A 15,163-nucleotide genomic window follows, 5' to 3' on the forward strand; every position below is an offset into this window, starting at 1 on the left:
TTGTTTTGTTGTTTTTAGGAAACATAGTATCATAGGGTTCAACCCAATGCAGTTGGAATGGACCTCAAAGATCATCTAGTTCCAAGCCCCTGTCATGGGCTGTGTGCCCCCCACCAGCTCAGGCTGCCCAGGGCTCATCCAGCCTCAGGCTCTTTTAGGGATGAGGCACCCATGGCTCTGGGCAGCCATGTCCTCACTGCCCTCTGAGTAAAGAATTTCCTCCTCACGTTGAATCTAAAATCTCCCCTCTTTTACTTTAAGACCATTCCCTTTTGTTCTGTCACCATGTACAAAGTCAGTCTCTTTCCTGTTTTTAAGTTCCCTTTGGATACTGGAAGGCCGCAATGAGGGTTCCGCAGAACCTTCTCCATACTGAACAAGCCCAGAAGATCCATAGTCTGGTGACCTTTTTTCTTAGATTTTCCACTCATAGTGTTTCTTTTCCTACTCAGAAAAAAGAAGAGTGGAAAATATGCTGTAATTAGTTGGTCTAAGGCACAAGGCACGTATTTTGTTGCAAAGCTGTGCTGAAAGTAGTACTCTGTCTTGAAGTGTTTGCTAAGCAGCACGGAGCTGTATTTTGAGTATTGAGCTCATATTGTTTTACCATTATAATTTGAGCCTTTCTTCTGGAACGTGAAGTCCTGAGATATTACAGGCATAGCTATAGAAAATAACAGCTCTGCATGCTCTTCAAACAAAGCAACCATAAACACTGAGCAGGGAGCCTGGGCGTGCTGTCAGTCAGTGGCTGCGTGGTGGGTTCTGGGGGCCGGTGAGTGATCCCACTTCTTTTCCTGCAGAGTCTGTGGTGGAATGCCCCCGGAATTGCCATGGTAACGGAGAGTGTGTTTCAGGATCCTGCCATTGTTTTCCTGGCTTTCTGGGCCCCGACTGCTCTAGAGGTAGGTACATCAGCCCCATCCTTACCCTCAAGTCAGCCTAAGCAAGCGTGAAAACAAATACATTAGGAAAGAAATTGGCATGTGACTGACTTCATAGATGTTCTTGTTTATGTAGCTTTGATGAAAACCTTGATTTGAATTTCTCCGTGGTGCTTTTTTCACAGCAGCCTGCCCAGTGCTGTGCAGCGGCAACGGGCAGTACTCCAAAGGCCGCTGCCTCTGTTACAGTGGCTGGAAGGGCACCGAGTGCGACGTGCCGGCAACGCAGTGCATCGATCCCCAGTGCGGGGGCCGCGGCATCTGCATCATGGGCTCATGCGCCTGCAACTCTGGGTACAAAGGAGAAAACTGTGAAGAAGGTAAAGGAGCAAGTATTTACCCCAGCACCTGCTGCTGTTGGTCAGGGTTCCAGCTGGCATGTCTTCTTCTGTCAGTGTTGCTTGATCTAGATCATTTGCACTGGTACCAAAGGGGAAAAGTAGTCTTTTTTTCATTGAATCATTTACACCGGGATATGTTTGTTGCATAGAGTTTCCTCAGAAATCATTTAATAATACTAAAAATCAAGTTTGGGAAGAACTAGTACTGCTATAGGATTGATACACTTTGCTTATCTTTAACCTATGTGAAAATTCACATTAATACATTATATCTTTTTACTTGCCAGTTTTTTAACTTTCTTTGGCTCAGAAGACAGCACCCAAAAAAATATAAGTTGGAGCACATGAAGACTGACTGAATTTTCAGAGTCTAGAATAAATCATTAATGTATTGCATCTGTTAGCCATCTTTTCCACCAACCACACTGTGGAAAGTGCTGATTCCAATGCATCACAGTGAAAAATGGCACGTCATTTTTGTATTCCAGAGATGTGTGTAATAATATTCTTTCTGGTGTGCTGCAAAATGCAGTTCATTTTCTATTCTATTTTTTTTTTTTTTTTTAGGGAGTAAGAAGCGCCATTTTCTTCCTCAATGAAATTGATTTTATTGATCTCCACGTACAAAGTAATGCAATTAAGTCCCTGGAATTAAATTTTCAGACCATTGACCCTACAAGTGTAACATTTTATTGAGTCAAATTGCTAAATTAAATCTCGTCATCTAAAGAACATTAAAGTGAATTAAGAAGGATAGAGAGTATGCAACTCATTTATTTCTGAAACAAGTTGAGAGTCCTGTACAGAGCTGTCGGAACTCTGTAGCTCTGTATTGGGTCAGCTGATACCGAACATTGCAAGGAAACCAACAGTTGTCACACTGTGATTAGGCAAAATAGAGATCAGTAGCCTGAGACCGGGGGCCAATCTTGTTGTACTTCAGAAAAATTAGCGAACTTTAAAGGTGCTCTGTTGACTCAGTGGCAGCCTGTAAATGTCTTGAAGACAGTTACATCCACACACAGATTTCATGATACCAGAAAATGGTGTGAAAATGATATGTTTTTATGAAGAAAATTGCATGTATAATAACAGAAATTGGCTAGGTCTTGTAGTCAGAAATGCAGATTAAGCCAAGCAGTGCCACAAGCGCCTAGAGGTGATTACTGTTGTTAGGAGCAATGTGTTTAAGCAGATATTTCTCTTTTCCATGCAGCGGATTGCCTGGACCCAGCCTGTTCCAGCCATGGTGTATGCATCCATGGCGAGTGCCACTGCAACCCAGGCTGGGGGGGCAGCAACTGTGAAATCCTGAAGACTCTGTGCCCTGACCAGTGCTCCGGCCACGGCACCTACCTTCAGGAGAGTGGTACCTGCACCTGTGACCCCAACTGGACAGGTCCAGACTGCTCCAATGGTAAGGGTTAAAAGCACTCACATTTTGTAAAATGATGGTGTTTTGGATAGCACCGTTTCAATTATATTATTGAGTTAACATCTGACCTGCCAGGCTTACAGGAGCCTTTCAGATGACTGTAGCATGATCAGTGAATTGATTCAGAGGTTCAAAATAGCTAATGAATTTGAAGTATTTGAAAATCGTCTCTTTTGTTTTCTGTTAGCCATTTTTACTTGTTAGTTCACATGCAAGTACAGAATATTTTTGTACAATATATCTATCTAAGTGTCATCTTACTTAATAAGTCTAGTTAGCAGCTCCAGCAGTGAAATTAGAGAGTCCCGTTTTAAAAATCTCTAGCTAATTGAAGACTTTTTTTTTTTCCTGGAAATCTTCACTCAGACATTCCTCTTCGAAAGCAATACAAATGCAAGAATGAATTCTTAACAGCTTTTGAGGAAAGGCACAGACTGCCAGGGCAGAAGGAGTTGGTAGAGGTGAAGAAGTAGAGGGAGCTTTTTGAAGTCTGAAACTGGGCTTATTGTAGCTATAATCAGAGCTTAGAAGCAATAGGAGAAAATGGCTGGAGTTCCTGTTAGAGAGCATTATCTAAATATTTATAAAGTATAACAGCAGCCTCTTCACAAGTACAAGTTTTTTGAATGTTGCTTGGTAGTCACATATCAAGAGACTAAATCGTTTCTAACTGTGAGACGTATATTTGTCTTAAACAGTTCATCTAACTGATTTTGTTAATGAAAACTGAACACATGGGCTAGCTGGGTTTGTGCCAGCTTATGAATAAATATAGCATTTTCATGAGAAACTATCTTTTCAAAACAAATGTACTTCCTGACCAGGATCTGTGATACTCCATAATGTTTTATGCATATAAGGATGATAGGACAAAGTTCTAAATATTCAAGAAAAGTGACAGAGAAGAGTCTTCTGTTAAATTTGTTTAAAAGAAAAAAATCTCTGAACATTTCTTGTACTGAAAATGACTATTTGTGAGAGATCCTTTGTAGTTCTCAGGCAAAACATGGGTCCTCTATTTCTTGACACAGTGTCCTCTGTGCTATTTCTGATTATTCAGTTATGCACCATCTTCCAGTTATGTTTCAAGGAATGATTGGTAATTGTAATACATGCAGTATTTCTGATCTCAGATATCTCAGAAGTGTCAGACTCACCAAAGAGCTTTGTAAAAGGACTATTTTCTGAAGTTGTGCAAAATGACCTTCATACTGGTACTCTGAAAAAGTAAATCTTACCCATAAACATTTTGTTAAGCAGATAGAAGAAAAAAAGGAATGAGTTATTTCCATCAGAGGAGTTTATAGGTTTGAAATCAGCAGAGCTTTCCTCTATCTTCATCAGCAGTTTGTCCGTTAATTAGCCCTTCAATTCCACTTCAATTAAATTAACTCTAATTAATAAGTTCATTACAAAGATTGACGCACCTTGCTCAAAGCTAGTGTGCTAAAAGCTGATAAACACCTCCACTCTAATGAAAAATTGATTAGATTGAAGAGAAATAACCCTTTCTTTTTTGGAGCTGTGTTGACGTTTTGCGACTCTAAAATTAATCAAACCATCTTAGATCTCTTAATCAAAAATTTAATTCAAAGTAGATATAAAATGCTGCATGGTGAAAAAAAAGTGGGGAGGGAAAGCAGGAGGGAGAATTGCAGCTGTATCTCTCCAGAAATATTCTTATGGAAAATGTCACAGCTCCTTGATGCTCTGTTTAATGTTCCACGGCATTTGGAGACAGGGTTATTCTCTGCTGGGGAAGAAACCCAGTACTGAACAGAAAACTGGAAACCTTTCATGCGCTGAAAGCTGTTGAAAATAATTTCAGTCTTTTATTGCTAAACTGTTTGTTGTCTTTTACAAGAAAACACATCCTAAATACAGTACTCCTATGAAGTAGTGTGTGGTTACAAGCAGCTCAGTGCCAAGGAAGTGAAGAAGTCCCTCAGGCTATATTATAGCTTCTCTTTTTCTTCTGTTGTCTGCTTAGCAGAAGTGAAGTTTTTTGGAGTCTGACTAAATGAACTGTAACTGTAAATGCAAAATCCAGCAGTCTAAATTATCATCTTCTATTAGCTGAGACTTAACATGTGTTGTTTGGCCTCAGTCTACCTTTGGCTCTTAACATATTTTTCAATTATTCTATCAGTTACAAGATCCTGTTACCGTACGTAAATGACAAGTTAAATTGCTGAATGTTGATTTATTTTTTTAACAATCTATTATTTAAACCAGACTGCTCATAGCTGTCACTGATAGAAATTTACTGAAAGTAAAAGAGAATCATCTTTTATATTTAACAGATGTGTCAGTATGTCAGCATAGTACTAATTTGTCTCAGTAACACTGACTCTTTATAATGAAAAAACGTGTCAGAAATGGCACATTTTTACTTGGAAAGAAAACAGTGAGCAGGGTAGGGAGGGGAAACCTTGTTAAAATGATCTTTCATTAATGCTAGATTTTCACTTTTGACATAGAGTGACCTAAGTGTATGGTACATTTAGTCACAAGTATATTGTGACTTCCAGGAGCTTTAAGTGCCACATAATCTTAGCTATGAAAGGCTACTCTTAAGATGTGTATGATCACAGAGAATGTAATTGAAAATGACTTAAAGTTAACAGATGAGCTGTGTACACTCCAGCGCCACTAAGTCTACCAGGATAACTAAGTAAGCATTAACATGGATGTAAAACTCTGCGTTGTTGGGTCCTACCTGAAAATACCTTTCACAGAAAATTCCTTTGATTTAATTGCCAAATGTCAATTTGCCTTGTCACCCTTCACATGTTGAATTGAAATGCCATGCTGCTAATTGACATGTACCCTCTCACTCCCATGTACGTTCTCTGCCTCTTTTTTTCTCCCCTGCTCCCCTTTCCAATGTAGAGATCTGCTCGGTGGACTGCGGCACTCACGGCGTGTGTATGGGTGGGACATGTCGCTGTGAGGACGGCTGGACGGGCGCAGCCTGCAACCAGAGGGCCTGCCACCCCCGCTGCGCTGAGCACGGCACCTGCAAGGATGGGAAGTGCGAATGTAGCCAGGGGTGGAACGGAGAGCACTGTACCATTGGTAGGCTGGCTATGCTTTAATGCGTCTTTGGTGCAAAATTCAAAGAGCTGGCACTGCTGGCTGTGTCTGAATGAGAAGTGTATAACTTTGAAGTTTTTTTCTTCAAACAGAACATTTGCACGTGTCAGTCTGAGTAAAGGAATTGATATTTTAAGAAAGGAAATTGTTATATAATGGCTCATCAGGTCTTCATAGCTATTTTGCTGTGAAATGAATTCCCTTTTCAGTCTCTTCCCTTGAGCTGCGTTCTTGCTGGTGGGGAGGTTGCATTTATTTTAAACTGTAAATATATTCTTTGATTTGCGTTTTTCCATTTTTATGCCGTAGCCTAATGACTTTCAAAGATGAAGCTTCCTTTTCTTTTTTATTATTATTATTATTATTATTATTATTATTATTTGGAAAAGAAGCTCTAAAAAGTGAGTTTTGCCTATGTGCAGAACCACCACTGCCACCTTGTAATGTATGATCTAACTACCCAGAATCCCCTTCGTGTCAGTATAATGCTCTATTTTAGAATTATATCAACACAACAGCAGTTTCATGCTGCAGATTTAGAAGTCGTCCTTATTACAGCTTCTGTGTTTCTGTAATCAAGTTGGTTCTAGTGTGTGAAACCCTTTGGAAATTATTATGCCTTTATTAATGGAGCTTTTCATACTCAGTGTTACAGTGTGTATGTCCCATATGCAGTACATCCTCTCCACTGTCTAGGGCATGATGGTGAGCCAGCATGGGAGATTACACTTGTAGGTAAGGGAACTAAGAAAACAGAAAACAAGGAGGAATTGTCCAAAGGCATATCATTTTTAATTAGGTTTTGAATTGTGTTAGAGCTGGAAAATCCCTCTCTTCACTAGACATCCTTTGTGCAAGGTGCAGCAGGGCTGAATGCAAAAGGAGGAGCCTGTCTTGTCTCTGCATAACTACACATAAGAACAAATGTATGACAACAGGTAGGGAGCACAGACAAAGAGCTTGGCAGTGGTCTAATTTTAAGAGCATACATTTATCCATAGGGGTGTGGTGAACCCTGTACTAAGCTCAGGTAAGGCTGTCTCAGGAGTGATGCAGGAGTGGCCCTGCAGGTTCTTAGGGGCACATCTCTGACCTGTGAGAGGCACTGAGGATAAGCACTTAGAGATGAGTTGATGTGACAGTGAAGGGGTGGCCACAGGTCAGGTAAAGGCAAGTGTTGATGGGGAAATCAGAAGATACTCTAAATAGTCCAGAAAGCTTCTGAAAAGGAAAAAGTTTCATGTTTAAAGAGATAGAGAAGTCAGTCAGAATAGGTGATGTGTTTAGGAGGATACAGCAGTAGATCTAATAACAGTAGAGATAATGGATGTAAATACATGGTGGTTTGCTTTTGCCACAAGCTGAAAAGAGGCTGGAAAAATTCAACTTCTGTACATGATTTGGAACAAGTGTCACCCAGAGTGTGTGGGCTCAGCTAAGTCATCACTGGGGCATGAGTATCAAGAGGAAAGGCCTGAGCTGCATTCCATGCAGGTTATGGCCATGCCAGGGAGGTAGGATGGCAGTGCTGTGCATGGTGGTCATAGGAAACAGTGATGTGAGCCTTGAGGACAGGGAAATGAAGGCTGGGTTAGCTGTATTGCTGGTGTCCACATCACTGCACCGAAAAGGCGAGGCAGGATTTCATTTTGTGGAAGAGAGTCAGGTGTGAAGTAGAAAGATTGATTTGTGAGCTGTTTATAAAAAAAAAGTAAATAAAAAAAATCAGAATTGATTTTTTTGTTTGTTTACTAATGAGGTTGCCCAGACATAGGAGGGAGGAGGAACCAAGATGCATCTGTGCCAGACCCTGGGGAGAGCTGATGTGGTTAACATTTTTAAGGAGCTTCCAGAAAACATGCTGACAAAAGTGGGTAGGGAGGTGGGGAGAGAACTTTTTAAACAATAAAATAAAGTAAATCTTTAGAAGGAGGATAAAGCCTTTCCCTTGACCGCTTTAACTTGCCAACGAGCAATTACTCAGCAGATTGCTCTGCTGTTGGTCTCGCTGACCTTGGCAGCATTTCAAGGGTTGCAGTTATACACGGATGAACTGCTTTTGAACAATTTTTCCAACATATTAGGCACAAACTAGTTTTTCTTCAGTGCTGGCCAAGCAGGTCTGTCTTCCCACCTGTTTATTCTTCAGATGTGTGTTTACTTTGTGGCTGCTGCTGTAAAGATAGTTTGATTTGTTTATATTGCCCTTACAGCCTCAAAGACGAGTAATGAGGTACAGCCTCTAGCCTGCTGTTAACATTTATTTTTCCTAGAGCTGTTTTCTTCAGGACACCAGTGTTATGGAGAAACCAGGTCATTTGATTGTTCATTTCCAATAGCTGTTCCAACTTAGTGGAGTAAAAAGAAACGCTTCCCCAGCTTGGTAAATGGAGAGTCAATTTGGTTTTCTCTCATCTATCCTAGAGTATATACTAGCTCCTTCTGTGCAATAATTTTCAAAACGCAAAGGACATCAGAACGTATTTCCATGCATACCAGCTTCTTAATGTCACCCTCTGATGTAACCCAAGCTTTTTTTGTTATTTACTGCTCTCAACTTGGTAGCAGAATATTTACCTAACTTGTATGTGTGTGCAGGAGAGACTCCCACCCTGCTTTCAAATGCCCCAAATGATAATAACTGCATCTTTCTCATTTCTGAGTCATTAACCATTTGAACCTACAGTAGTGTGAAGCATTTTAGAAATAGGGATTTCTTTCTTCAGTGCAGCTGTTAGCTACAAGTCACATGAAGTGCAATGGCCTGCATTTACAGCTTCTTGGGGAAATGAATATTCCTAAGAAGTTGTAAATTTTAAGGCCAGTGCACTTTATTCAGTCTTTGGGAAAGCCTACCGTATCTCTTCTCCGTGCTGATTGCACAGAATGGGGTACACACATAATCATTAATTACAAAGATGCTAACTGGAATGTGGACTGAATCATATTAGTTCTTCGTTCATTTTCGTTGAAGAGAATACGGTCTTTTTTTTGTTTTTTCTTTGTTGTTCTGTTTTGTTCTGTTTTTTGTTTTGTGAGGCATGAATGCCATTTAAACGTGTTTTGCAACTCACAGTTTTTATAGATTTCTTAATGTCCAGATTCATTTTGAGTTATCCCAGTGTTTGATTTTCAGTTGCCTCTATTTATTAAAGGGTAAAAAGAGGGAAAGAAACAAGCCTGTTGCTGTAATTAAAATGAAGTAGTCCTCAGTGGTATTCTTCTCCAAAATCTTTTACAATCTAGCTTGCTTCTTCAGTTACTTTGGTTTGTATATTTGCTCCTAAGACACTTAAATGGAAATTTGACCAAAGGAAATTCTAATTGCTGTAAACTTCCAGAGACCATTTATTTGTTTTTATTACAGTGCCTCAGAACATTCGGAAGCAAAATCATAGCTGATTGCAAAGGTTTGAGTTTTCTGTACAGGCTCAATTTTGACATCTGCCTCTCAGCATATATTTATTAAGCATCAGTATTTCCCTAAGGCCCAGCATCACAAGACTGGAAACAGCAATAACTATGCCTTTAACCTTAATATACATTTGGCTTGTGAGAGAGAATAGAGGAGACCAAGTAAATAAATTGTTTGTTTCTTTATTTTTTGAAGCAATGTGTGTAGGAAGGTAGGCAAGATTGTTTTGACTAATGCAGTAGGCGTGGTGTGTGTTGCTGACACACACTGATCCTTTGCACATTGCTGGCAAAGAGTGGCTCTGACATAAACACCATACCTGATGTGGACCGTGCTTGTAAGTTCTTGTCTTTGGTCTGAACACATACTTCCAAACGCTTACATCAAAGATGTTCAGCACAGCACTGTAATGAAATTAATGAGAAAAAACAGAAACTCAAGTATTATTGCTATTGTTTAGCATAGTGCAAGATCCATCTAAACACTGGTAGTATATATTCCAAATACTAAGCATTTTAAGACCATCTAAATGTCCTTTCCCTAAAATTGTAATATTTTACCACTTCTTGTATCCATATGAGAGCAGGTTAAGTCATCAGTGTAGTGCAAAGCTATGGAAAACCAACTGTCAGTTGTTTTATTTGGTCTGGATATCATTTGGTGAAGCTCAGCCGGCATCTCAATGTGAATCAAGACCACACATGCACAGCTAGTGCCCAAGTGATAGTCTGGATGAAGATTTGCTCTGTAATTAAGTTTTCATAACACAGTTTGTGCTCAGATATGTTTTTGTTTCTCTTCTGTCCCAGCTTGCAGTGAGTATAGTGACCCTCTCCTGTCTGAATAGTTGTTGTGTGAGATTGGAATGGCATTATTTCAGAAAGTCTATTATTTTTTGTGATATAACAGGCATGCACCATGAGTAAATTAAGTAATTGTCATAGGAAGCCCATAAATATGAATACTTTTCCAGCTGCTTTTCCATTAAGCTCTGTTAGCTGAATGAAATTAGTAAATAATTATGTTGGTGGGGAATCTGCTATATATCCATGTGCTGTGTAACATCTCAGTTTTATAATGCAGCTTAATTTTTGCCATAGACCAAATCAGCTTTGGAGTGATCTAAATTGCAAATTGGCCAATTTGCATTAGAACTATGCCTTCTTGTTCAGATTTGTCAACACCTCTTTTTTAAAAAGTCTTTAACATTAAGCATGGGTGGGTAAGAACCATCTGTTTATGGAGTTTGCCTGCAGCTCCATTACTTAACACATGAGACAGGTTACAGCTGTTTAATTGTTATCATGTTGAACGATTATCTTTCAGTCCAAAATTAATATTTATAGATATATGCATGGAAAACATGTCGTTAAACATAAGTGATCTAAATGTGAGTTAATGTCATTAAGCCCTGATATTAATCCCTCAGGAGGGCTAAAGTTAGTGTAGTGGTGTTCATGTTACTTTTGAGTGCTGTGTGGTACTACTTTACCTGGTACTCAGAACTGAAATGCACATTCAGTGATGTTCCAATATAGAAGCGTACAGCACATAATTTGTTTGTATTTGCAAATTTTCCTCAGTTTTCTGGCTTCAGCTAGCTCAGCTAGGAAAACATGGAAGTCATCTGATTTAGATATTAAGAATTAAAAAAAAAAAAAAAAAAAAAAAAAAAAGAAAAGAAAAATCTATAGCATGCCCCAGTTAAGGGCACTCCCATGAATACAGCCTCTGGCCTGGCTACTGGTAAAAATGGTTTTATGAGTATGAGCAAACATTACGTCATTTGCATGCTGGTTTGATATGTGGCCACAGCAGTGTAAGCTCTGAGGTGCTGGTAGGGTTGAAGAACGCTTACTTTAAGAAGTAATCTCTTTCTCTAAGCCATATGATCTGCACCTGCTTTCTTCAGACTGTTTAGCTTAGGGCTCCTTATATTACAGATTTCAAGTATGACTGCAGGGAAATGATACTTTATCCCTTTATGAGATGAGAGAGCAAGTCGAGACAAATGTATTCCTTCTGTTCTTTTAAAGGGAGTGCTCACAAAAGACGTAACTAAATATCATCACACTGTATATTTCTGCAATATACACTTCACAAACAAACTCATCGACCATTCTGAGGGCTTCATTGATCTTCCCCAGTATTTCAGTTTAGAGGGAAAGAGTAATATGTTACGATGACCATCATCATCTCAGTGTTGATGATAATTTGACAAACATGTTTTACTTTGCTACAGAGTTTAAGTCACCGAGTATATTCACATTTCATAGTGTTTCAATGCTTATGTCATTAAGGTACATTTTAATGTACCTTAACGCATTTGTGCCAAGAGTTCTTCAGAAGTGTTAGGATTGTTTTGAGATTTTAGTATTTGATTAAAAGGAAATGTTTTCCTTAAAATAAGAATACTACTGTGTTAATACATCATGTAATTATCCAAATTCCTGCATGTATATTTTCCCTTGATTTTGAGTTCATGGAATTAAGCTCAGTACAAAGTTCATCTTAAAGTAAGGCTGAATGTGAAGGAAGGTACACCCTATACCATTCAAACAGTTTATTCTCAGATAAAATCTACCAAAGTTTCAAAGCTAGTTACATCAAATACTCGTAAGTCCACCACAATAATGAGAATAAAATCTTGTTTTCAAAATCTGTGTTTCAAAAACAACTGGCTCTACTAGAATCAGGATTCAACCACAGTATTTATACCTGAAAACTTAATGGAAAAGAGAAGATTACTTTCTTGGTTTGCAGAGGATTGATAGCCACAATGTAACAGTATTTCATAAAATTTAGTACAGATATGTTTTTGGTCTTCCCTGTGCTTGAAGAGCATGTCATTAATTTTCCAGGCCAAGTCTTGGATGTGCAAAATAACTGTACATTTTGTAACTATTGAAACATTCCATTACCAGGCAAGATAGTGCGTGCATACCTGAAGCTGTAAAACAAAGTGAATTGTTGTTCAGACCTTAACACATTGCAAGACCACGCATCTCAAATAGAAATTATCTGCTAGCATACTTTAAATTGCTAATTGCTTGATTTGCATTTAAATGAGGACCACATGTGAAGTTCAAGTTAGGCACATTTTCAGAAAACAGCAGAATCCTGTGAGATTAGAAGAGTTCTAAAGTGTGTTGCAGAGCTTACTTGAGATGAAGTGGCCAGAAAGTAAGTGCTGTTGTGACTTGTATAGCTGTGTGCTGGTCTGACACGTTCTGAAATTACTTATTGTCTAGAAGGAACGATGGAAACAGTAATTCTTCCCTTCACATCCCATCCTGTCCCACTCCATGCCCCTAATATGTTTTCAAGCCAAACTTCACTTTCATGCAGTTGTTAGTATAAGCATCAGGTTTTATGTGCATCTGTCTGAGACAGTTTTTTGAGAGTTTGTCAGAGGCTTCCAACAGGTGTTTGAGTTGTTCAGCCTTAACATGTGAGGTAGTTTTAAACCCTTAATGGCATATAGCCTTTCTTCTAAATTCTTTTCCAGTTAAATGGATGTTAAATAGGGAACAACACTGCTCGTGAACACTGTAGCACTCCCAGACTTCCAGTGTCTACTATATCCTTAAAAGCAACTTAACCTTTTGTTCTAAGAGATGTGTGACTTTCCAGTAATAAAGATGAGAAATGTTGCTTTAAAAGTAAAATTGGGGTGGCCTCCGGTGCAAAAAATGTAGAGGATAGTGGGCTTCTATGCTTGTGAATGTGAAAGCACATAATAGGTTGCAGCAAGGATCTGTTACGGTTTTGGCAAGGGATAAATTGCAGCAAATTCCGGTCTCCTTGCAGAAACAGATGCAGCAGGTCTATGCAGACATTGCAGAAAAGTGAGGTGATGATAATGAAGGTATGATTTCAGGGTGAGGATTATGGTTTGGCCTATGTAGTGGAAAGCAAAGAAAATTACCTAAAACTATTATTCCAACCATGTGTTCTCTCTTAGAAAGAAGGGCAAGATGGGAATTTAGGAAAGACTGTTTATAATCCTCCATTGGCAGCAACGGTCTGAACATATGGTATGTCTGAGACAAGGTTCTTATAAACTCAGAAAAAGGATGACAACCATGAGCTACTTACACTGAAAGAACATGTGCTTTCAGTATTGTGAGATGATGAATAAAGAGAATTATATTTGCAAATGATACCAAAGTGCCCCCGAGCACTTTGGAAGATGGGACAAGAATTTAAAATGACTTTAACAAATACAATAGGGTGTGCAGAAAAATAGGTGCAATTCAACAAATGCAAGGTTCTGTGATTAAGTGTCTCTCTGATTTGGCAAGTGTCTGTGAAAGCAGTGGGTGCCTCATCCCAACTTATTGCTTGGCTGTGCAAGGAGTAAGGAACCGTTTTCCTTTCATGAGGTTCACCTGAGCCTGTGGCTCAGCCTGTCTAGGTCACTCCGGATAGCATCCCATCCCTCAGGCACGTTAACTGCACACCACAGTTTGGTGTCATCTACAAATTTCCTGATGGTGCACTCGATCCTGCTGTCATTGCTGAAGATGGTAAAGTGCACTGATCCCAGTACTGACCCCTTGAGGAACACCACGTGGCACTGATCTCCATCCAGACACTGAACCATTGACCACTACTCTGGGTACAAACTCATAACCAGTTCCTAATCCATTGAACAGTTCACCCATCAAATTCATATCTTTCCAATTTGGAGAGAAGGTTGTTAGGGAGGACCGTGTCAAAGGCCTTACTCAAGTCCAGATAGATGACATCGTGGCTCTTCCCTTGTCCACTGACACAGTTAGATGACCATAATGAGAGAAGGTTGGTCAGGCAGGACCTGCCCTTGGTGAAGCCATGCTGGTTATTCCATATCCCTTTCATGTGCTTTAGCATGGCTTCCAGGAGCATCTACTCCATGATCTTCTCCAGCACAGAGGTGAGAATGACAAGTTGGCAGTTCCCTGGGTCTTTCTATCCTTCTTAAAAAAATGGATGCAATATTGCCTTTTTTCCTGTCACTGAGGACTTCACCTGACCACTGTGACTTTTGAAATACTGTTGACAGTGTCTTGCTAGTTGCTAGTGAAGATCAGGGCAAAAAAGTTGTGTATCTCAGCTTCCTCCATGTCCATTGATACCAGCCTGCCTGTATTGCTCACTAGGGAGTAGTACTGTGAGGTCAAACTCTGCTCTTACTTGCAAAGTAATTCATAATTCCTGTTGAGCTGTTGAGTTTACACTGTGGTAGGATTTTGTATGTATGCATTAAATATATATATATATATATACATATATATATATGTGGCATATTGCAGTTTAGTGTATAGATGACAGAGATAGTGGTGGGTGAAAATGTCTGCAGTGGTTTCACACTGGTGAGCCACTGAACTCCACCCCACTAACATGTCCCTGTCCCAGCTCAAAGGAAGAGGGAGATAAAAGTAATTGAATGGTTACTAAATAAATGGAGAGGGGTTGAGATAAGGACAAGGAGATCACTCACCAATTACTGTATGGGCAAAACAGGGGGTAAATATAATTTACTACCAGCTACTAGCAGACTAGAACAGTGAGAACCAAAAGCAAATTAAAAACACCTCCTCCCATGCACCCTTTTCTATCTCCTCCTCCTGAGTGGTGCAGAGGAATGGGGAGTGGGTGCTGTGGCCAGTCCATAATGCTTTGTCTGTGCCACTCTTTTCATGGTCATTCTCTGCCCTGTACTGCCACTGCAGCCCCCCTGCTACCAAGAACTGTCCACCTAACCCCAATACAGTGGTAATAATGTAAACTAATAGTAATATGAATTTGCTACACAGTATTCAGGAAGATGTCACTGTTATAATTCTTTATGACGGAATAATCAGAATAATGCAGTGCTATAAGTACCAATTAAGGAACATCAAATCAATGGCTATGTGACTCATGCTGATTTAAACAGGAGCTGATT

At 39.5% G+C, this 15,163-nt stretch overlaps 1 protein-coding gene across 22 annotated transcripts in view; it reads left to right on the top strand.

Moving 5' to 3' along the window:
- Positions 1 to 15,163, top strand: part of TENM3 (teneurin transmembrane protein 3) — a 396,952-nt gene that overhangs the window by 316,705 nt on the left and 65,084 nt on the right. For 21 of the 22 annotated variants that reach the window (XM_072333931.1, XM_072333908.1, XM_072333911.1 and 18 more), the window contains 4 exons: positions 804 to 905; positions 1,070 to 1,264; positions 2,502 to 2,702; positions 5,613 to 5,798. In XM_072333931.1, coding sequence (XP_072190032.1) covers positions 804 to 905; positions 1,070 to 1,264; positions 2,502 to 2,702; positions 5,613 to 5,798 — 684 coding nt within the window. The remainder of the gene's footprint in view (positions 1 to 803; positions 906 to 1,069; positions 1,265 to 2,501; positions 2,703 to 5,612; positions 5,799 to 15,163) is intronic. The other variant, XM_072333909.1, reaches the window with a different exon arrangement.

This window comes from Excalfactoria chinensis, chromosome 4, assembly GCF_039878825.1.
Source record: "Excalfactoria chinensis isolate bCotChi1 chromosome 4, bCotChi1.hap2, whole genome shotgun sequence".
Classification (NCBI taxonomy): Eukaryota; Metazoa; Chordata; class Aves; order Galliformes; family Phasianidae; genus Excalfactoria; species Excalfactoria chinensis.